The sequence below is a fragment of the Podarcis liolepis genome (assembly GCF_965112155.1).
Source record: "Podarcis liolepis genome assembly, chromosome: 2".
Classification (NCBI taxonomy): domain Eukaryota; kingdom Metazoa; phylum Chordata; class Lepidosauria; order Squamata; family Lacertidae; genus Podarcis; species Podarcis liolepis.
Genome location: NC_139555.1, coordinates 113333092 through 113357447, shown reverse-complemented (window position 1 = coordinate 113357447; position 24356 = coordinate 113333092). Strand labels below are relative to the sequence as shown.

The 24356-nt window shown below is 47.8% G+C and overlaps 2 protein-coding genes across 2 annotated transcripts in view; one reads left to right on the top strand and one right to left on the bottom strand.

The window, feature by feature from the left end:
* The window catches only part of DDAH2 (DDAH family member 2, ADMA-independent), a 323504-nt gene that overhangs the window by 256067 nt on the left and 43081 nt on the right, over nt 1-24356 (top strand). The window lies entirely within an intron of this gene.
* On the bottom strand, nt 118-8097 carry LOC310702010 (uncharacterized protein). Its single transcript, XM_083493617.1, has 3 exons — nt 7893-8097; nt 3321-3443; nt 118-936 (listed from the first exon to the last, which is right to left on the bottom strand). The coding sequence occupies exons 1-3, from the start codon at nt 7942-7944 to the stop codon at nt 725-727; spliced, it is 387 nt and encodes a 128-aa protein (XP_083349743.1). The 5' UTR covers nt 7945-8097; the 3' UTR covers nt 118-724.

Below are 24356 nucleotides of genomic sequence, written 5' to 3'. Positions count from 1 at the left end.
CACAGTTCAAGGTGGTTGTTGCTGTTACCTACCCGTGGTACACGGTGCATCCAAAGTACCACCTTTTCCCAGCCTTCTGCCCTCCAGATGTAGCTAGACGTACTCATTTCATTTCATTTATTTTATTTTCATTCATTTTATTTATTCCATAAAGCTTATATATACCACTTGATTGTAAGGGGACGACGACATCAAAGCGCTTTGGATTTGGATGCTTTAGTTGAGATTCCTCCCTCGTAGGGGGTTGGACTCTACAAATCTATCATTCAACTCCCATGGGAATTATAATCCAAATCATGTGGTAAGGAAGGCTTCAACAAACAAACAGGGCTCTGCCCCAAGCAGCTTACACTCTGAATTTTGAAAGCATAGAAAAGGCAAAGAAAGAGGAGAGAGGCTTGTGTCCCCCTGTTTCTACCATCCTACCAAATTTTCCCCCTCTTCTTTCTAATGTAAAGCCAACTGTGGTATCAGATAGTTTGAAACAGTTGTGTGTACATTATGGGGATTGGGGTGGTTTAAAATAAATTTCCGTGCGCAAGTTGCGGTTAAGAAGATAACCCAAAGAAAGAGATGAAAAAAGCGACGTGAAACCAGGAACATTCTTATTTAGACTTCTTCCAGAGCATTTTGGTTATCGGGGGCCGAGAGAAAGCAGCAATATGAGGTGACTGGACCTGAGTCGTCTCACACCCTGGGGCATGACTGCTTTGGGGGCTGGCTCTCATTGGAGGTTGACCAGGATGATTGACAGGGGGATCAGTGCGGCTTGCCCCCAGAAAAGGCTCGGCCCCCTAGCAGCTGAGTTGCACAGGTCGGTGTCGCAGCAGGAAGAATAAAAGGTGAAATTGGTTCCCAGCATGGACCGGGTGCCGTGGGCCCCACACATCGAAGAATCCCCACAGGTCTTCTCATAGATAACCAGTTCCAGGGCACCTAAGGAAAAGAGATCAGGGATGAGAGTAAACAAAAGATCAGGGGGAATCCCACATGCACCCATTTCTTCCTTTTCATAGACTTGGAAAGTGAACGTCTGAAATCAGGCGTTTCCCAACTGTGGCCTGTGAGCTTCGTTCAGTCGCTCTATGGGGAGTCTATAAAATTACGGTTCAAAACCCTCCAGTACATTACAATTGCAGGAAAATGACTGTATTTTTCGCTCTATAGGATGCACTTTTCCCTCCAAAAATTAAGGGGGAATGTGTGTGCGTCCTATGGAGCGAATGCAGGCTCCTTGGCTTCAGCGATAGCAACGCGAAGCCTCTGAAGCGCAGAGGGAGCGCTGCCTCCGCGCTCCGGAGGCTACGTGTTGCTTTCGCTGAAGCCTGGAGAGCGAGAGGGGTCAGTGCGCACTGACCCCTCTCACTCTCCAGTCTTCATGGATAGCCACCTGAAGCCTTGGGAGCGCAGCGGGACATTGCGCTGCGCTCCGAAGGCTTCAGGTTCCCTTTGCTGAAGCCGGGAGAGCAAAACTCTCCTGGCTTCAGCAGAGAGGGAGAGATGCGCAGCGCCCCTTCAGCGAAGCGGGAGGAGAAATGGAAGGGGCTCTGTTTCTCCTGCCGCTTCGCTGAAGGGGTGCTGAGCAGGGGGGGGGGGAGAATCTTTTCTTCTTCTTCTGCCCCTCTAAAACAAGGTGCGTCCTATGGTTGAGTGCGTCCTATAGATCGAAAAATACGGTACTCTGTGTTCCACCAGGAATCTCCACAATTTTCAAGCAGTCCATGGTCTGGGCCATGTTGTGTGAGGAATGGAAGATGCCATCTCAGGAAGCTGAGTTATACCGAGTCAGATCCTTGGATCCATCTTGCTCAATATTGTCTACACTGGCAGCGATTCTCCAGGGATTCACAGGGAAATTCCCAACCCCAAACTGGAGATGCCAGGGATTTGAACCTGGAACATTCTGCATGATAACTTTGGGTGCTGCTTTCCCTCGTCTGGAGCAGCAAGAGTATACCAACTGCAAACAGGAATTGTTATTAACAGTAAAAAAAGGTAAAAGGTAAAGGACCCCTGGACGGTTAAGTCCAGTCAAAGGCAACTATGGGGTTGAAGCTTTCAGGCCGAGGGAGCCGGCATTTGTCCACAGACAGCTTTCTGGGTCATGTGGCCTGCAGGACTAAATCACTTCTGGCGCGACGGGACACCATGACAGAAGCCAGAGTGCACGGAAACACTGTTTACCTATTAACAGTACTGCATTTATAACCCACCTTTCCTGCAGGGAGTTAAAGGTGGTATACAGAGTTCTCCCCCTTTCCCATTTCATCCTCTCAATAACCCTGTGAGGTAGCGGAGGCTGAGAGAGAGCGACTGGCCCCCGTTTCCCCAGCCAGCTTCATTGGCTGAATGGGCATTTGAACCCTTGACTCCCAGGCCCTGGCCCAGCAATCTTGCCGCTACACTGATGGGAGATACACCCAAACAGGAAAAGTTGGGTCATGTTTGATAGACTTGATTCTATGTTTTCTGACGTTGGAAAACTGAAAACCCTCCTTTGCTCGTTACTATGCTCTGACTAAAAGAAAGGGCTGGATCTGCTTCCAGCGTAAACAACAGAGAAGTTGGCTTTGGAACCTAAGAGGAGTGGGATCTGTAATAAAATGTGGCAGCATAGCCTCACCCTGAAACCCGAGCTTAGGGTGCCAGCCGGCCACACTCTCCACTGCAATATTTTAAACGAATAGGGGAGAGGGTGGAGGACAGCATTCATTCTGCTCTTTTCCTCTTCCCAGCTGACACTCAGAAGTCCATTAGAGTTGTACCTTGGAAGTCGAACGGAATCCGTCCGTCTTCCAAAACGTTCGAAAACCAAAGCACGGCTTCTGATTGGCTGCAGGAAGCTCCTGCAACCAATCGGAAGCCGCGGAAGCCCCGTCGGACATTCGGGTTCCAAAGAACATTTGCAAACTGGAACACTCACTTCCGGGTTTGCGTCATTCAGGAGCCAAAACGTCCGAGTACCAAGGCGTTCTGGATCCTGGGCGTAATGGACAAGCCCAGTGGACAACCATTTCCTACAAAGGTACATAAATCTAAGAAATAATAAAGCAAAATAAAATCCAGGTTCCTCCAGAGCATGTTGGTGCTTTCCCCTTTGTTTCTTACTGGGCCTGTTTTTGTCTCCCATTTCTATTAGCACTAAATATTTTGAGTTTGCTTCTAGAGAGAGTGGTAGCTGCTCCCTGTCCATCTCTGAAAACATTCCCTCCTCTCTTCCTCCCGCGTTCCCAGGCTTTATTCCTCTGGCCTTGACAAAAGCAGGATCAATACGTCAAAACTATTGGCAAAAGCAATCGCTAGAAATATGGCAGCAGAACCTCTGTGCCCTCTGATGACGGACGTGAGGCATCTCTGAGACGGGCCGCACGGTGTGGGGAACTTCAGGCAGTCCAGCGGGGAGATGGTAGGGAACAGGCAGGTGTAGCATCGCAAGGCGGATCCTGAAGGCAAAGAACAAAGGTGGCCTTAAGGTGCTGAAAATCATAGCTCTTAGTTGGCACAGTGGTGCGGACCAGAGATGGGCAACTTCTTGCCTCCTGCAGCTGTTGGACTACAACTCCTGTCACTCCTGCCCATTGCCCAAGCTGCCTGGGGCTGATGGGAATTGGAGTCCAACAGTATCCGAAGGCCAAATATTCCAGGCATAGAAAAAATGGTAGCCAATAATACTAAAAAACTAATTTCATTTATGAACTGCCTCTTATGAAGTACAGTGGTAACTTGTGTTACAGGTGCTTCAGGTTACAGACGCTTCAGGTTACAGACTCCGCTAACCCAGAAATAGTACCTCAGGTTAAGAACTTTACCTAAGGAAGAGAACAGAAATTGCGCGGCAGCAGCGGGAGGCCCCATTAGCTAAAGTGGTACCTCAGGTTAAGAACAGTTTCAGGTTAAGAATGGACCTCCGGAACGAATTAAGTACTTAACCCGAGGTACCACTGTATCACAAAGCAATTTCACAACTCAATGAAACAGGGATAACTCCGTCGGTTGAGCATGAAACTCTTAATGTCAGGGTCAAGTGAGTTCGAGCTTCCATGTATTTTGGACTACAGCTCCCATGCGTCTCAGTCAGGCAAAACTTGGCATAAGTTTATATGCTACAACTGCGGCCCATGTTTTGTCAGCCCCAAAATGGAAAATGAGTGAGGTCCCAACTAAAGAAGAATGGCAACTTAAGCTGACGGAATATGCGCAACTTGCAGACTTAACATAAAGAATTAGAGAACAAGAACAACATACGTTTAGAGAAGATTGGAAAATGTTTATTGAATATACGGGGGGGGGGGGATTGTGTTCACCTGAAAATGTTGGCAGCATTAAGATAAAACCAATAAGGTAAATAAGTTTTGATGGATGCAATGATAGAATACTGAATGGTTTCGTTTTTGTAACATATGCAGAGATTTATGATATGCAAAATGAACCATGGAAAGAGAAGAAGGGAAATTGATATTTTAAGGATGTTTAAGTGAGTATTCTAAATTGTAAAACAGAAAATTTAATAAAGATATCTATAAGAACCCACTTTTTCAGCGGTGCCAACTTGAATAAAATATTGGGTTTGGATATTGACCCACGTGGCACAGTTTATGACGATTCAATTAAATGCATGCAACATGAGCATAGTTTGACTATGCATGACAGCAGTAATCGGGTTACCACAACACAGCTGCTGTTAGTCCTCCTTACTTCCACAAGGGGGAAACATATTCCTCCAAATCCCATTAATCTCAGGATATGATTATTTCCCCGTGGGCAGGCAGGCCTCCTCCAGCTCTGCCAGATGCTTCTCGCTGTAAAAGAACTCCCTTATTATGCTGAACAGCTGTTGCTTTATTCCAGAACATCTTACTCAATGAAAAGAGCCTTGTTGCAGAAGGATCACAGCCTAGCAGCCTTCAACTTTGGGGTGTCCTGGGTAGGGACCCCAAATCCTTTCTTCCTTCTCCCAAAGTCCTTCCCCCACTTAACTGCGGCACTGGGAGAAAGTGCATCAGCTGAAATCCTATACCCCCAGCTCACATTTTATAGGCGAACAAGAGAACGGGTATAGGTAAAGGTAAAGGGACCCCTGACCATTAGGTCCTGTAGTGGCCGACTCTGGGGTTGCAGCGCTCATCTTGCTTTATTGGCTGAGGGAGCCGGCGTACAGCTTCCAGGTCATGTGGCCAGCAGGACTAAGCCGCTTCTGGTGAACCAGAACAGCGCACGGAAATGCCGTTTACCTTCTCACCAGAGCGGTACCTGTTTATCTACTTGCATTTTGAGGTGCTTTCGAACTGCTAGGTTGGCAGGAGCAGGGACCGAACAACGGGAGCTCACCCCTTTGCGGGGATTCGAACCACCGACCTTCTGATAGGCAAGTCCTAGGCTCTGTGGTTTAACCCACAGCGCCACCCGTGTCCCTTATACATGTATAGGAGACACCCTTAAATTCTCAGGCAAACAATCCCGGGCCAAGGCCCCCTTGGCCCTGCAGTGCATTGCTGAGGGAGCTGCCCAATTATCTTGTGGCATCTTGAGTACGAACGCATTTATTGCGGCATGCATTGGGGTCCGCTTCATCAGCTGTGTGGAATGTTATTCCTAAATTGACAGGTATGTATTGCATACATATGAGGGCAAAGAGAGAGAGAGAGAGAATGGGTAGGAGTGAGGCTGGAAGGAAATGGAAATGCAGGAAAGCAGACTGTGAGAATTGCATTTAAAACGCAAACGCAATTGCAGCGATCATCATTCACAAAGCAGTGGCGATGGAAACAGACATCCTGCATTGGACAAACACCCAATTATTTTTATTCAGAACTTCTCGATGAATTGCAATTCATCTGTTTCACACTGTAGTCTCCCTTTGAGGACAGAACTTGGGACCTACCATACTCTCCAACAATTCCCTGGTGAAAATAGGGACATCCTATTCCATTACAGTGGTACCTCGGGTTAAGTTCTTAATTTGTTCCGGAGGTCCGTTCTTAACCTGAAACTGTTCTTAACCTGAAGCACCACTTTAGCTAATGGGGCCTCCTGCTGCTGCCGCGCCATGGGAGCACAATTTCTGTTCTCATCCTAAAGCAAAGTTCTTAACCTGAGGTACTATTTCTGGGTTAGCGGAGTGTGTAACCTGAAGTGTATGTAACCTGAAGCGCATGTAACCCGAGGTACCACTGTACTTATTTCCTTGGCTCAGCGGGTCACATAACTCCATATCCTCCAACATTTCTCTGATGAATCAGGCCGTCCTAAGGAAAAGCGGGACATTCCAGGATAAAATCAGAAACCAGGGCGGCTTCTGTAAATCCAGGGCTGTCCCTAGAAAATCGGGACACTTGGAGGGTTTGGCCTTCTGCATGAAAGGCAGAATTTCATTCTCTGAGCTATGGCTCTGCCCCTTTCCTTCTGTTATGGCCTCCCTTGTGCCAACTTGATTGTAAGCTCCTTGGGGCAGGGATCTGTCCGCTTTCTTAGAGCGTAAAGCCCCTGTATGTTGATGGCATCGTGTACAAACAGTTGTTATTTTTGCACTGTTTTTGCCTTATGGCTGAGGAGGTCCACAGTTTCAAACACAGCCCTCCGTGATCCTAAATGCTGATCAGGCATTCTTCATCCCCACATATATATCTCTGCTAGGCTTCCCGCTTTTCCACTCTGTTCCAGCTTTTAAACTTATCCCATTCCTTTAGCTTCATGCCTGGGAAAACTTTACTGACTACAGTGGTACCTCAGGTTAAGTACTTAATTCGTTCGGGAAGTCCGTACTTAACCTGAAACTGTTCTTAACCTGAAGCACCACTTCAGCTAATGGGGCCTCCCGCTGCCGCCACGCGATTTCTGTTCTCATCATGAGGTAAAGTTCTTAACCTGAAGCACTATTTCTGGGCTAGTGGAGTGTGTAACCTGAAGCATCTGTAACCTGAGGTACCACTGTACATTTCTGCCTGTCAGGCTCCTGTTAACGCCACAGGAGCTGAACCAGTATAAAATAAAACAAAACTTTTTTTGTTAAAGTGAACAGTTTATCAAGACTTTCCATATATATATGTATTTTTAAAAAAACCAGGCAAAGAATCAATAAAAACTTGTGCACGTACACTTATACACTGGGTTACAGCAAACCTAAGAGCGAAACCAGTAGACAACAGAAATTATATACAACCCACAACACATGAACATTCAGTGAAGCAATCAGGGAACCATCACAAAAAGTTATCATCTAGCCAAGCGTAAAGAGAATAATTCTTTTTCAACTCAGTCAGGCTGAAACATCAATCCATCCGTATGTTGTCAGGAATGCATTCCCAAGTATTTTCTTTATATTTGCATTCAGCTATCCTAAAACCCCAGGGTGTACCAGGTCTTCTGCTCCAAATTAGTTGCTCACAGTATAATCCCACACTTGTTTGGGGGAATCAGGGAAGGGCAAACCTCTCCTTTTCAGTTTATTTCTCATCCTTCCAGGCTTTCAGTTCCCCAGGTCTCAATGTCGCTTTGTGATTTCCATGAAAATCCATCAGCATCTCAGAACAAAATTATCCTAATGTACGTGTATGATTTCCCCCCCCCCCATGTACACATTTTCATGAGTCCCTTTCCCTTTCTTTGCATGCTATTTTCACAAATATATGCATTTAAAAGCAAATCCCCCCACCCGACCCCCCAGATAATGTGCATTTTTGAACATATTACTGTGCTGGAAAAGTGCATTGCAAAATTCAGAAAGGCCCAAATTTTGAAGGGTGGCTTTGATTTGGTTTACAAATTGTTTTGGGAAGCATGGATTAAGGTGGAGCCACCTTTAAATGTGAGCGGAGTCTAATTCCTCCCCTACTGCTACTCAGAAGTAAGAGGCTATAGGATTGGGTGAGGCCTGCCAGTTAACTTCCACTTACCTGATGGAAGGAGAAGGAGGGTTGCGCAGCTGACCAAAAACACGGCCTTCATCTTTGGCCTTATCCTGTCCCTCTGGCTCTTGCACTGCCTGACTGGGCTAGGCACAGGGTCCCTTTTAAAGTTTTCCACCCCACTAATGAGCAGCCTTCTTCATGTGATTAACATTAATTTAACATCCGGGCTTAGAAGAGGCTGGAAAGGCAGAAATTGAGGAGGCTTCCTTGGAAACTCCCATTTCCTCAGAGTTTCCTTCGTAATGGCGAACGCTCTGCTTGAAAAACAGCCTGCTCCCTTTTTAGGTTAGCTTGTTTCTGTTAAAATTTTAAAAGTGAAATCCTATGCGTGTTCACCGGCAAATAAGTAGGAAGAAGTAAATAACTCAGAAGTAACAAGTAAGTCTTCAGCCATCCTCTTGAAGCCATCCAGAGTGTTTCTATCAAGAAGGCCCTTGAATAATAGAATCATAGAATTTTAAGAGCTGGAAGGGAACCAAGGGTCATCTAGTCCAACCCCCTGAAATGCAGGAATCCTGAGCAGCACACAGAAACGCCGTTTACCTTCCCACCGGAGTGGTACCTATTTATCTACTTGCACTTTGACATGCTCTCGAACTGCTAGGTTGGCAGGAGCAGAGACCGAGCAACAGGAGCTCACCCCGTCGCGGGGATTCGAACCGCCAACCTTCTGATCGGCAAGCCCTAGGCTCTGTGGTTTAACCCACAGCACCACCCGCGTCCAGTCTTTTAAATACTCTGGTCTAAAACAGTATACACAGGGATTTACGTAGTGTAACCACTGCACAAGTAAATTATGATGGATGCTGAATAAACAGGCTGCCGGGAGGTGCCCACATCTCAGAAGACCCTGGAGCATTTCGAAGGCGGTTCCTTGGCAGGCAAATCGATGTGAAAAAGAAGCGCTCCCTGAGGCGTTGAAGGCTGAAACTAACTAGATGTAGGTGTGGCTCTGCCTGGTTCTGATGAGACCCAGGTAAGCTGTCTGCCATCAGAGGAAACTGTAGAGTGTGTAAGTTTCAGAAATCGAACTCAGGGCCGAAAGATGATGGTTAAGAATAGCCCCTTTAATCCCGTTACCCCTTGAAGCTGGATAGAGGAGCTACGGCAGATTGGAAATGAGGGCCTTCAGCTGCACGGCGCTCGTGTGCCAGATTCAATGACTGCTTGCTCTTGTGATCCAAAGCTCCAGGGATTTGGGATTAACGGGCCTAATTGACTTGGCTCTGAGCCTCCAGGGCGAGGCAGGCAAGACTTCAGGGAAAGCGAGCGTCAACAACAGCAGCCTCTGGCTCAGCCAAATCATGCTGGGGCCGCAGGCACCCCATAGCGGGAGAATTGTGGCCCCCGGAACAAACGCAGAAGAGCGAGGCAGTTAATTCTCTGTCCCCCTTCCACCCCTACCCCTAGCTAAACCCAGGGCATTTGACCAAGCACCCGAAATTTCTGGATTCCGAACGGATTAAGCTAAAAGGCAAAGGGTCTCCAAATCCTCAGCAACTCTTTAAAGCAGGGGTGCAAATTTTTTATCGGTCTGATGGCCCCCTTCCGGAACCTTCCACAGGCCACATGCAAGTAGTGGGCGGGGCCAGAGTTAACAAGTGGGCGGAGCAACAGGTGTAGGCAGTGGCGTAGCGTGGGGGTGCAGGGGGGCTGGCCGCACCGGCCGCAACATTGGGGCGGGGCGCGCTCCACGGGTTAGGGGGCGCAAAATCCACGGGTTAGGGGGCGCAAATTACTTGCCTTGCCCCGGGTGCTGACAACCCACGCTACGCCACTGGGTGTAGGCTGCGTTTCCACCGCTCACCTTCAGAGATTTCTTTCTACGCACGACGCACGCCTTGCTTCTTTCCCTCTAGGCGAGCGAGAAGCATTGGTCCCCATCTGTACTATACATTGAAAACAGCATTGCACCACTTCAAACAGACACAGCTTCCCCCAAAGCATCCTGGGAAGGGTAGTTTGTTAAGGGGGGTGAGAGTTGTTAGGGTACTTCCCCTCCACACTGTTCACCTCGGAGACCTAACAATTCCCAGAGTTCCCTGGGAAAAGGGATTGAATGCTAAACCCCTCGGGAAAATGTTCACTTAAATAAAGCTAAGTCAATAAAACGATTATGCCACAGTTTGGGTGCCTTTCCCCACCTCTTCCTTTGCAGCAAAAAAGTCAGATTTCCTTTGGGGAGGAGGGGAGTGGGTCTGTTGCGCGAGAGCGCCAAATCCACTTTAATTGCGTGGCCTGAATTCACCAATAGGGGATTGAATACCGCCTGCAATACAAGGAGCCGGGGAGCTGCTCCTCTTTGCTGCTGAGGTCCTTTTTATACTGGAAAAGCCGGGGATTGGACACAGGACCTTTTTGCAGTCCTTCTCCAAAGGAACCGCTACTTTGGGTTGCTTTTCAAAATCTCATTACAACCCCAGCAATGTTACCAATGCAGATCACGTACCCCCCCCCCCCCTTGAAGGATTTATGCCTCTCTCTCTCAGGATTTATGCCTTTGGCAGGCCTAGCGACTCGAAAGAGGCCCATTTCACTGTTTATAACAACAGGCACTCAGTGTATGGAATCAGCCAGCCAGCTGAGAAGACACGTGGCCCTGCGGAAACATCACATGGTGGTCTAACATGAGGTTGGGGGGCTGCGGAAGTGCTATTCCCCACCCCGGCCCCCGGCGAAGCCCTCCTGAAATGGCGTCTTTGATAACGGATGCCGCCTGGACAAACCTTTTGCTCCCTATTCAGCCCACAGCCTTCCTTCGCAGACTCCGCGCTATCATCTAGTTCAGCTATACATTTCAAGACAGCCAGGTCCAGAACAGCCCACCAAAGAATGAAGTGGGGCACGATCGGAGGACAGACTCTTTCAGATACCTCTGTACCTTGGGTTACAGATGCTTCTGGTTACAGATTCCGCTAACCCAGAAATAGTACCTCAGGTTAAGAACTTTACCTCAGGATGAGAACAGAAATTGCGTGGCGGCGGCAGCAGTGGGAGGCCCCATTAGCTAAAGTGGTACCTCAGGTTAAGAACAGTTTCAGGTTAAGAATGGACCTCCGGAATAAATTAAGTACTTAACCTGAGGTACCACTGTATCTGAAAAACCGCCTGCTCCTACGCAGATCTAGACGCACCCTCGAGCATCTATGGAAGCCCTCCTCAAATGGTCTTTGCCCTCTGGCATGAGGCAGAACAATGGAAGCGGCAAAGGTTTTGGACCTTATCCAGTCCATGGCTCCCCTGAGCAACGGCATCCTTTCTGCGGCACTTCTGTGGGGCTCAGGAGCCCAGTCTTCTCACCCCTTGCCTGCAGAGCCGGCAGCCTCTCACCCTTTTTCGAACACCCTCCCTTGTGGGGTGTTCCCTCAGCCTCCTGAGGGCCAGTGTGGTGTAGTGGTTAAGAGGGGTAGTCTCGTAATCTGGTGAACCGGGTTCGCTTCCCCGCTCCTCCACCTGCAGCTGCTGGGTGACCTTGGGCCAGTCACACTTCTCTGAAGTCTCACAGCCCCACTCACCTCACAGAGTGTTTGTTGTGGGGGAGGAAGGGAAAGGAGATTGTTAGCCGCTTTAAAACTCCTTAAAGGTAAAGGTAAAGGGACCCCTGACCATTAGGTCCAGTCGTGACTGACTTTGGGGTTACGGCGCTCATCTCGCTTTATTGGCCTAGGGAGCCGGTGTACAGCTTCCGGGTCATGTGGCCAGCATGAATAAGCCGCTTCTGAAGAACCAGAGCAGCGCACGGAAACGCTGTTTACCTTCCCGCCAGAGTGGTACCTATATATCTACTTGCACTTTGACGTGCTTTCGAACTGCTAGGTTGGCAGGAGCAGGGACCAAGCAACGGGAGCTCACCCCATTGCGGGGATTCGAACTGCCGACCTTCTGATCGGCAAGTCCTAGGCTCTGTGGTTTAACCCACAGCGCCACCCGCATCCCTTGAAACTCCTTAGGGTAGTGATAAAGCGGGATATCAAATCCAAACTACTCCTCCTCCTCCTCCTCCTCTTCTTCTTCTTCTCCTCCTCCTCCTCCTCCTCTCCCCTCTCCTTGGGAGTCCTCCAGGCAGCCACTGCTGCCACCTCTAGTCTCTGAGCCACTCCCCCTGCCCCAAAGAGAGGTGCGTCCTCACACTGCACCACAGGGGCCTGGCAGAAGGATGCCCCCAGCCTAACAGAGGCCTAACAGAGACTTGCCAGAAGTAAACATGAGGCCAGCACCTTACCTTGGGAGGCAGTAGGGCTGCTGCAACAAACAAACTTTTCAAGTTTACACATTTTATTAGTTCTACAGTCAATTTAACATTTCAAAGTTGGACTTCCTATCCCCCTCTTTCTGCAGTTCCTTGAATTTATTTTTTTAATATCTTCTGCATATCCAAATTCATTTGCTCATTTAGTTATCTACTTTAAATATATACCCTTATGAAACTGCAGGTCATTACAATAACCCTGCCAATGTTTTTATCTGTTTGCAATTTATCTGTAAATATTCAATAAGCCATTTCCATTCTTCTATAAAAAAGTTTGTTATCTTGTTTTTTCCTGCTCTGGGGGGCAGGATTCGAACCCATGGCTTCAAGTTACAGGAAAGGAGATTCCAACTAAGCCTCAGGAAGAACTTTCCGGCAGGAAGAGCTGTGGACTCTCCTTCCTTGGAGGTTTTTAAGCAGAGGTTGGGTGGCCACCTGTCAGGCATGATCTAGATGAGATTCCTGCCTTGCAGGGGGTTGGACTAGATGACCCTCAACGTCCCTTCCAACTCTACAATTCTGTGAGTTCATGATTCTATGGCTCAAAGCCTCTTCAACCTATAGGGGTTGCTGGACTGCCAGCAGCCACCTGCCCCAGTGTGCTGGGCCCGGGGGGTAACCCATGAAAAGCGGTCCAGGACCGGACCAGAATCCGGAGGTTCCTCTAGGAGTCAGTCCGACAGGGCCAAGGCAGGACATGAGGCAGGATACCAAGCAAGGACAGGTACAGGATCTCTGGCATACAGCAATGTTGCTCCCGCAACCTGGGGCAGGGTCCGACAGCCTTTTATCTTTGTCGGGGTAACGGCTGGTCCTGATCTCCTGGCGACTCACCTCCCTGTTTCGCCCGAAGGCGAGCACTTCTCCTGCGAGTACCCGGGTCTCTCCTTCTCTCAGACCTGAGTCTCTGCAGCTTGGGACATGTCGGTGGGTTACTAGACCCAGGAGCCACCTCAGCCTCTCCTGACCAAACCAGTAGTGGAGCAGCTATAAGTGATGGCTCAGCTGAAGGCAACGAGGTAATCCCCGCATCTGGAGCCAGGGCAGGATCAGGCCCCTGACTTGGCCCAGCTAGTGTTTGTTGCAGGGGCACCTGTGCAGACTGGGACTTTTCAGGATCAGGCCCCAGACTTGGTTCAGATGATGCCTTCGGCAAAGGATCTGATGCAGACTGAGACTCCTCTGGTTCTGAGTCCGAGCCGGAGTCCCAGGCCATCACACCCAGCCAGCACATCTGATGGCTCAGGGGTCATCATCCAACAACATCTGGAGAGCCACAGGTTCCCTGCTGCAAATGTTTTAATCCTGCTGCTGTTGGTATGTTGCTGCTGTGTTGCTTTCTTTAAATAATTGTTATGTACTGAAGTTCTCACCCTGGGCCAGCAGGGGGATACTGTAGATAGTTATGCAAATGAAGGATCGAAAGTGACGTTCAGTGATTGGATAGTTTTTATGCAAATGAAGGATCGAAAGTGACGTTCAGTGATTGGATAGTTTTAGAAAGTTGCAACAGTTACATTGTTCTGGAGCTCTATGTAAGCAGGCTCACTGAGCTCCTCAGTTCAGTTCTGTTCTGGCCTTTGAATAAACAAGAGCTGCTTGAAGAATCACTGTGTCGTCTGATATGTTCGCCCACAACTTAACAACAACAACAACAATATTTTATTTATATCCTGCCCTCCCCAGCCAAAGCCAGGCTCAGAGCGGCTAACAACAGTAAAAGCAGCACAGTTTACATAAAATCATAGTCAATTAATTGAAATACATTCTGAAATCAATTCAGAATCAAATTGATGGCAACCGTTAGGCTAGAGTTCTGTGAGGATTACCGAAGGAGGGGGTCAGACTGTGCCCTGGCCAAAGACCTGGTGGAACAGCTGTCTTGCAGGCCCTGCAGAAAGATATCAAGTCCCGAAGGGCCCTAGTCTCTTGTGACAGAGCGTTCCACCAGATCAGGGCCATGGCCGAAAAAGCCCTGGCTCTAGTCAAGGCCAGCCTAACCTCCCTGTGGCCCGGGCCCTCCAAGATGTTTTTATTTGAAGACCGTAAGGTCCTCCATGGGACATACCAGGAAAGGTGGTCCCGTAGGTACAAAGGTCCTAGGCCGTATAGGGCTTTAAAGGTTAAAACCAGCACCTTAAACCTGATCCTGTACTCTACCGGGAGCCAGTGCAGCTGGTATAGCACCGGGTGAATGTGATCCCACGGCGAGGACCCTGTAAGGAGCCTCGCCGCGACATTCTGCACCCACTGGAGTTTCTGGGTCAGTCTCAAGGGCAGCCCCACGTAGAGCGAGTTACAATAATAAAGAAGAAAAGAAACCCAACACATTTTGAATTTTTATTATTCCGGCTGTTTTGATCACAGCCACGAGAAGCTCAGAAAGCACTAATATGGAGTGGGGGGGGAGAGACATTAAACCCCAAGCAGATAAGCAGAGGCGCAGCTAAAATGGACACCCTGGGCCAAAGGTTCTGAATAATTCAAGCGAGAGCATCGAGCCGAATGCTTCCCAAGAGAGAGCAAAGCGTCTGCAGGGCTCCCTGACGATCTGACCTGCAGGCGAGTGGCTGTCTGACCCCTGCTATGGAAAACAGCAAGAGCCAGTTGAGCAGGAGAAGATGATGACACCCCCCCCCCCAGACTGTATGACTTAAGGCTGCGGCCATCAGCATATTTGAATCAGCTGTGCTCTCAGGGCAGGACTCTGGGGCAGAAGTCCCAGGCCCCACGCAGCAGAGATGGCTTACTCTACGTGTGTGTGTGTGTTTGCGTGTCAATTAAGGTTTCCCTTTTTTCAAACCAGCTCTTCCCATTTCTGAACCAATTTGCACTTTTTTAAAAAAAAAATCTCATAAAAACCTACCAGCGTTTTAGTGTGAATTTCTCCCACTACACACGGTTCTGCATGAAATTTGGCAAAGTGTACTTTCCCTAATCTACTGCTTTTTAAAAAAAAATTGTATGTGGTCACGGCCACAAAATGGAAGATGGCAGAATCGCCAAGGATGTGCTGGCTTCAGGCTCCAGGCCCCTGTGAAGCTAAGGTCTGATACCAAGGTGAAGGTCTATCAGGTTCGTGTCTTGAGCATGCTGCAAATGCGGCTTTCTCCCGATTGAAGTGCAGAGTGTTTGAGGACCAGGACGTTCGCAGGGAAACCAAAATGCTTGTTTACAAAGCTATTGTTCTGCCAACCTTACTGTATGCTTGTGAAACATGGACCGCTTATAAATGCTATCTCCAATTCCTCAAAAGATTCCATCAATGATGTCTCTGAAAATTTTTACACATCAGTTGGGAAGACAGGCAAACCAATGTCAGTGTACTAGAAGAATCAAAGATCACCAGTGTCGAAGCAAGGATTCTCCAGCATCAACTTTGATGGACTGGTCATGTTGTGCGGATGCCTGATGATCGTCTTCCAAAGCAACTACTCTATTCCGAACTTAAAAATGGAAAGCATAATGCTGGTGGTCAACAAAAGAGGTTTAAAGACTGTCTCAAGGCAATTTTTTAAAAAATGTAGTATGAACACTGACAACTGGGAAACTCTGACCTGCGAGTGCTCCAGTTGGAGAACAGCCTTTACCAAAGGTGTCATGGACTTTGAAGACACTCGAACACAGGACACAAGGGAGAAACGTGCTAAGAGGAAGGTATGCTTGGCAAATCCACATTGTGATCAGCTCCCGCCCAGAAACCAATGTCCCCACTGTGGAAGGACGCGTGGATCCAGAATTGGCCTCCACAGTCACTTACGGACTCATTGTTAAAACCATGTTTATGGAAGACAATTCTTACTCAGCTATGAGTGATTGCCAAAGAAGAAGAAGACAACTGCTAGGAGCGATGCCTCAATGCCTTCCAGATGTGCTGAGTCAGGAAAAGAATTTCAAACAAAGATGTCAGTCCCAGCATGTTCACACTCCTGTCTCAGCAACCAATGTCTACACTGGCTTGGTCATGCCCACAGAATGGAAGACGGCAGGCTCCCCAAGGATGTGCTGTACGATGAGCTGGCTTCAAGCACCAGGCCCATCGGCAGACCAACTCTGTGTTACAAACACGTCTGCAAACGGGGCATGAAGGCTGGCAACATCAGCCCTGCCATCTGGGAATCCCTTGCAGACGACTGCAGTGCCTGGAGACAGACAGTCAGGTTGTGCATCCACAGCAGTGACCAGAGGAGGAAGGACTGCTGGGAGGAGCGCAGAAAGAACAAACGCCATGGAGCATCTGCAGCAACACAACTGGACGCCTTCATCTACCCCAGCTGCCACAAAACATGTCTCTCCCACATCAGTCCTTACAGCCACAGCAGGCGATGCAACTGTCCGAGAGCTTGACTTCACTCACAAAGGCACGCCCTTCCATAGTCTCCTGAGACAGATGGAAGTCAACATTCACTCCAGAATAACGATGGCCAGGGATGATTGTGTCTGTAGTCCAGTGAAATCTGGTCCCCTGTCCCTGATTTAGCATTTGAGCTCTTGTTGAGGAAAGCGATTTGGAAGCATCCTTTTTCCAGAGCAACTCCTGTTGGGACACTTGGTATCCTGCAGCTTTTACCTCATAAACACTAGTCCCAGAGATGGAAAGAAGACAAAGCCCCTAACAGAGAGGAATGGCGAGCTAAGTTTGCCAAAATGGCAAAGCTGATTGGAAAACTCAAGAACCAAGAGGACAAAAACTTTACGAAAGAAGGAGGGAAATTCATACATTATCTAGGAGACCACTGTAAGCAGATGGAAACATTAGCAAGATTTTAATTCCACTTGCAAGGTAACAAATACTGTGGACAATATGGATTGATGTGGAAGAATATGCAGTTGTAAATGTTTAGAATGTTTAGAATAGGACCCCATGGAGGGGATGTGGGAAAGTCATGAGATTCAGAGTAATCTTTACGTATGGATATGTAATTGGACTGTTATAATTTTGTATTTGTAAAATCAAATAATTTTTTTTTAAAAAAAGTAATCAATACACTTGTGTGTCGTTCTGCAGAATGATTTAAGCAAATGCTTTTGTCATAACTTTTCGTGGTTTTCTCTCCTAACTGATTTTAAAATCCCATTGCTTGTGTTTGATGTTACGAGAAACCTGCCCCTGAGGTCTACATATGGAGGGAGGGCTGTAAATTACGAAAATCAACAAATAAACACACACTTCAGTTCTGCTGATGTTATAAACTGTTCCTTGCAGCACCCAAGGGGATATAGCACAGGGCTGTCCTGCTTACTGAGTCAGGCATCATGCGTACTGGTACCATAAACAAGTTTATGACTGTAGCACAGCTCCCTAGCAGGGCACTAAATGCAGGCCTGCGGCAGGGTTTCTTGTCACAGGAAAGAGAGGAAGGGGAGGAGCCTGGAAGCAGTACTTAAGAAAAAGTCACTGAAATAATGCAGAGTCCAGAGACAAAACCTCGATAACACTTTACTGAGGAAACAGAAGCAAAACAGTATATAGCTGAGCAGGAAAACATTCAAACAAATATATGGAGTAATCAGAACTGTCAGAGATGCACAAGGGAAACTGTGTTTTAATGCTCAGGAACCCGGCAAAGTCTTTGCAGACTTTTTAATATTATGGATGTATGCTTTGTTATTAGTTTATTAATTGTTCTTGTTTAGTTGTTTAGTCGTGTCTGACTCTTTGTGACCCCATGGACCAGAGCACGCCAGGCACTCCTGTCTTCCACTGCCTCCCGCAGTTTGGTCAAACTCATGCTGGTAGCTTTGAGAACACTGTCCCACCATCTCGTCCTCTGTCGTCCCCTTCTCCTTGTGCCCTCCATCTTTCCCAACATCAGGGTCTTTTCCAGGGAGTCTTCTCTTCTCATGAGGTGGCCAAAGTATTGGAGCCTCAGCTTCAGGATCTGTCCTTCCATGGAGCACTCAGGGCTGATTTTCTTAAGAATGGATAGGTTTGATCCTCTTGCAGTCCATGGCACTCTCAAGAGTCTCCTCCAGCACCATAATTCAAAAGCATTGCTTAATACAAGTTTGCCATGACTTTCAGCTAGAACAATAAATTTATGAACTGGAACAAAGGGAAAACTCTCTCAGGACTACACAGCCAATCAGGGCACATGCTGCGTCAGGTAAGATCATGCTACTTTGCCTGGTTGCTACATAACACGTCCACCCTGCCTGGCTAGCTCACTTTAATGACAATAGATTTAACCCTTAAGCTTCACACGGAATGATCTCTGCTGTTATACATCCACCAAAAGCAGGGTCAGAGAACTTTTTCTTTTCCTAATAGGAGTTATTGGCACAGAGGCGTGGGAAATCAATTGGGCCCACACACACCTAGAAAAGGACCTCTTCACAGCTTGATCTGTACTTTTAAAGCTGTCCTTCCTCATGGGGGAGGCTGTTGAGCACTGGACAGCTTTCTGCCCGGGAGGGGGAACATATCAGGCAACAGTCAACAAAATCCACACCTTCCAGTTGGCTGATAACAGGTGTGATTGGTTCCTTCACAGTCCTCCTTGTGTGTGGGGTGTGTGGAATCCAGCAGATTTGGCCCTCCAGGCTATAAGATCTCCACCCTGACTTATTCCATGATGGCACACAGTTAATGGACAGCGCCTGTCTACAAGGTTCAGCACCAACTTGCTCCTGTTAAATTGAGTTGGTTGTTACTCTTAACTTCCAGTAACTAAGAGTGGCCACCACAGAGAATAAAGGATGGAGCAACATCACACTCTGCAATCATACTAGAATTACAGTCACAATATGGACCAAAGTGGCCTTTTAACTGAAAGTCCAAGCTGTGTGCGACTCTGATCTTTTTCTGTCTCGGTACTTAAGTCCTCAAGAGTGAATAAAAAAAGGGGGCCTGTTTCAGAACATCCACCCTATCTGATCTCCTTTGTCTAGCTTGGGTTTCTGCAGGGGTCCCCCCCCCCCATCAGCAAAAAAGTTTTTTAAAGGAAAAGAGGTGGGGATAAGCTAGATGAGGACGAGTAGGGGAATACAGCCGGGGAGCATGAATACTTCAGCCTTTGCCCTGACACCACCCTCTGTGCTTTGCAATGAGGACTAGGAACTTGGAAGTAAATAAAGACCCTCCCAAATCCACATGTTCTGTAAGGATTTTTATTAGCAGCAGGCAAAAAAGAACAGCGACACATATTGTTGTCTTCCTGTGCTCTCGCTTTCTCTCTCAACTGATCTTTCTTTTGCAGTGGATCACATGGTGTCTTTCTCCTCTTAGCTCAAAACACAGAGCCTCCTGTTGTTTTTTGGTCCCCTTGTTTGTGTCTCTGTGTCAGGGCCGGCCCTACTGTTAGGCACAGTGAAGCAACTGGCTCAGGCAGCAGATGATGATGGGCGGTAGCAACAGCAGCTCCTGGCTGTTCCTCCAAAGGCCCCCTTTGCCATTCCTACCTGTTGCCAAAGGGTCTTTCCTGAACCCCACAATCTTGCCAGCTGCCTCAAGTACAGTGCAAGGCACCATCCTGTCACCAGTGTTGAAGCAAGACCCCACCCAAACCATGTATTTGAAGTACTATCATTGCCTTTAAACAGCCACAAGGAGAAATTTCCCTATGAAGAACACATTTTGGGGTACACTATTTTCAATAATATGTGCATCTTTACCCTAGCGCTTGTGTTTTTGTACATGTTACTTGGCTGGAGAACTGCATTGTAAAATTCAGAGGAGCGTGGGTTTTTTTATTTTTACAGTTGTCGCAGGAAAACCCCCCCCCCCAATAATTCAGTTTGTACAAACTTCACACACACACTCACACACACTACATACGCTACGCTTCTGTTATAAATTCATAGAAAATCAACCATACATCGGATTTGCACTGTTCCACTTTTATTTTACTCCATGAAGGAAGGACTACAAAATGGGGAAGGTTTGATACAGGGCAGCCATAATCCTTTGAGCATACCAGCACATACACAGGAGCCCTGCCCAGTTGCTATGCCAACCTTGATGGTCCTGGACAGAAGACCATCAAGATCACAAAGAACTTGCATATAGGAGTGGATTCAGCAGGGACTGGAACAAAGGACAACAATCAGCTCTTCCCTCTGGGGGCAGGAAACTGCAAACTCTCCTGTCACCTGGAAAGTACTCATGGGGAGGGGGAAAGGGGGAACCAGCCAGGTGACAGGACACTCAGGTTACCACAACTCCTCCCTCAACCCCTCTTTTCTGTGATGTAGGTGAGATGTATCTGAGGGGTGGTCTTAGGTTACACCCCTCCTGTGATGTATGTATGATGTTTCTGGGGGTGGTCTTGATCTACAGGGTGGCAATTTCAAAAGTCTTTATAAGGCCTTGCACACCATTTTTCTGGGTCCCTCCTCTCTCCTGCAGGTGAGGGGAGCACCCTGTTGCAACAGATCAATAAAGGCCAAGCCTACAGGCTGCTGTTTTGCTCCAAGTTATCCTGGTTGGTGTCTTTGTTTTTGTCCAAGGGAGCCCTCGGATTTTCCCGTTAACACAGTGGATGCTCGGGTTGCGAACGTGATCCGTGCGGGATACATGTTCACAACCTGCAGCATTCGCAACCTGCGTCCGCGCACGCGCGGGTTGTGATCTGGTGCTTCTGCACATGCGCAAAGTGCGATTTTAGCGCTTCTGCACATGCGCAACCGCCAAAACCCGGAAGTAACCCATTCCAGTACTTCCGGGTTTTGGCGGTCCGCAACCCGAAAAAAATGCAACCTGAAGCGGCTGTAACCCGAGGTATGACTGTATTTTTAAATGGTGGTGTTACGGTTCACATATTGTTTCAGAAAGTGTGAACTGGGTAGGTTTGCCTTTAAATGCAAACTGCAGTGGATTCCCGCCCTCAACTCTGTGTTGGTGTTGTTTGACTACAAAACCCATTTTCCCTCCCCATTAGGCAAGGAGCGATGAAAGCTGAAGTCCAGCAACTTCTCTTCTTGAACTCTCTGCTACCTCAGGAAATATGCATTTGCCTGTAAACGACAATGCAAAGGGGGAAGGATTTGCAGGACAGAACTGGTGAACACATGTGGAATTATTAAGACCACCAATGCAAAGTACCTCTCAAGAGGAAAGAGGAAAAGAAGACTTAGCACATGCTGAGATTTAGGAGAGCAATGTTATTCACACATGCAAGACCCACAACAGAGCGGCAATTACAAAGCATCTCTCTCTCTCTCTCTCTCTCACACACACACACACACACACACACACACACGAACACGCTGGAGCAATTTGGAAACACATGCCTCAAATCAGCGAACACAAAACAGAATTCAATTATTTCAACAGGCTTAAGTGTGTCTACCTCTTGCCTTGGATCGTGGCCAAGCTGCAAATGGAAACAGCTTTCCCTCAGGCAGATTTATGGTGTAAGAGCCTGAGGCACAAACTGTACCCAAAGGGAGTGCTCGGATCCTGTTTTTTCTCTATAAAACGAACAAATCCCAGAATTCTGCACTGAGGGTGTGTGCGTGTGTGGAAAAGACGTTTTAAAATGGTGTAAACTGAGGCAATTTTGCACACCTTTGCACAATGTATGTTGCTTTTGTTGCTAATTAGAAATTAGGAACGAGGTGAAGAGGATACAAAGCTGCATTCGCGCCATTACAGTGAGCAGAATCCAACCTCCCCACACGTGAGGCAGGGCCAGTCTGGAGAGAATGGGATGGCCACACCATACAACTTTTTAGGACTCAAAACTGTGTCGTGTGTCTTCTGGGATGTGCTCCTGGGTGAGTCATGTGACCTGCGCCTCGCTCTCACCCCCTGAAAAGCACTTTTGGAGGGGGCAAATTCTTGCATGGCCCCCAAAATGTGTGTTTTGGGGTGCCACACAAGAGTGCGTCCCCCAAGTGCTTTTTTCAGGGCGATAGTGAAGCATGAGAGCATGTGAGATCATGGCACCCAAAATGGCTGCCACAATCTCGTGCATAAATCACTTCGTATCATAGACTTGCAGGAGGACTTGCAGGCTAGCTAGTCCACACCCCTGCTTGAAGCTGGAAATCCAGACCCAGAGCTCCCATAAAAGATGGCTGCCCACCATCTGTTTCATTGTTGAACTCCTCTCGCCATCAAGAAGTTTGTTTGGTGTTCCACCTAAATCTACCCTCACGCAGCTTAAACTCATTAGATCTCTTCCCACCCTCTGGGACAGTGGCGAACGAGGCTGTGTATATTCAAAGCGCATTACTTCCCCCCACCAAAAAAATCCTGGGTATATATGAATAAATGATAAACTACAGTTCCCATGATTCCTTGGGTGAAAACAATCATGTGCTTTAATTGGATAATGTCTACACCAGGGTTCAGCAAATTTTTTCAGCAGGGGGCTGGTCCACTGTCTCTCAGACCTTGTGGGGAGCCGGGCTAGATTTTTTGGGGGGGAAATGAACGAATTACTATGCCCCACAAATAACCCAGAGACGCATTTTAAATAAAAGCACACATTCTACTCATGTAAAAACACCAGGCAGGCCACACAAAGAACCCAGAGATGCTGTTATGTACTGAGTTGAATAGGATCCCAAAGGCAGCAGTCTGATTTGTCCTAGAACAATAGGATTCAGAATGCAGCAGTCTGATTGGTCCTAGAGAAATGCAGCAGTATGATTGGTCCACAGGAGCCACCCAATCCAGCTCCAGGTGGAAGTGAATCCGCAACCTGATTGGCCTGCAGGAGAATCCCAGAATTAGCCAATCACATGTGACCCATTGTGTAAATAATGTATATATAGCAGATAATTTGGAGGAACTTTCATTCCTCACTATTATGAGCTGAATAAAGAGCATGAAATCCACACTCGACTCTGAGTATATTTCAGAGGCATTTTAAATAAAAGGGCACATTCTACTCATGGAAAAACACGCTGATTCCCAGAACATCCGCAGTCCAGATTTAGAAGGCGATTGGGCCAGATCTGGCCCCTGGGCCTTAGTTTGCCTACCCATGGTCTACACGGCCTTTGGCCTCTTCACTGTGTCAGCCCTGCTGGCAATTTTTATGAATGCAATCTATACAGCTTTGGCCTTTCTGCACAGGAATGCACCGTGTGCCTCAAGGTTGTCTGCTTTTTCGTTGTTTAACCACCAACAGTAAATATTGTCTGTCTTGTGGGCCTGGCCATTTATATGCAACCTGCTGCAAATTCCTGCAGTTCTCTGAGTTAATGGCTGCAAGTCTACGTGCCCGTCCCCGCTGACACAAGGAAAACTTTGGAAATGCAATGCAAACACTCCAGCAAGACAGACAGACATCCCCAGGGCTTTTAAAATTTATTTTTACAGCCGGAGTTCAGCTCGGGAACCTCTCAGGTGGGCGCCGTTGCCATTCCAAGAGAGCTCTGGCTCCTCTTTTTTCTAGAAAAATTGCTACTTAAGCGAAGTTGTGCAGTTTCGATACAAAAACTGAGCTATACAAAAGCCACAGATGTATTCCAGCACAGCCCTCGGAACACAAGCGATAAAATACAAAGGCCGAGATCCATCAAAGAGGCAGGGATGCTTGCTGGGTGTGTGACAGAAAGAGGAAGAGTGGGATAAGACCGGGAGGAGGAAGTGTCAGAAGCTGAAAAGGTAACAGGGTTCAGTGAGCAGGAAGAGGCTGTGACAGAGAGCAGTCTAGAACAAGAGGCAGAAGCAGAGGCTGGAAAGGAGGAGGGCCAAGAGACAGAGATGAGCCCGGCTGGTGAAGAGGCACAGATGTTTTCTCCTCTTGCGATGGGCAGCTTCCATTTCCCCTGGTCTCTCAGAACCCAAAGAGGCATGAAGAGGGCGGAGCAAAGACAGACAAGACGAAAGAGTCTCAGAATGCTTGGGAAGGAACCAAGGGAGAAGACTTAAGGGTCGGTGGGAAGGTGGGGGCATTCAGTCCTTGCAACTGCCTCACTGGAGCAAGATCTACTGGGAAGAGTTGCTGTGCTCACTAGGCCTAAGCTGTTTTGTTTCTTTGAATAAAGAGTTAACTTTGCTGACGCCTTGTGAATTATTACTGACCTGACCCTGGCACCCATTTTGCTGGAGCACTTTCTACAGCTAAAAAGGCAAGCGTCTTTTAAAAATTGCCTCTTTGGCAATGGGAACTGACGTGTCAGAAACAGCAAGGAAAAAGGCACTTCGTGTGTGTTTGTATGTGTATTTCTGACCCACGCTTGCCATGCTTTAGATTCCATCTCCAGACCTGTGGGCAAGCAATTAACAAGCCAACATCACAAAC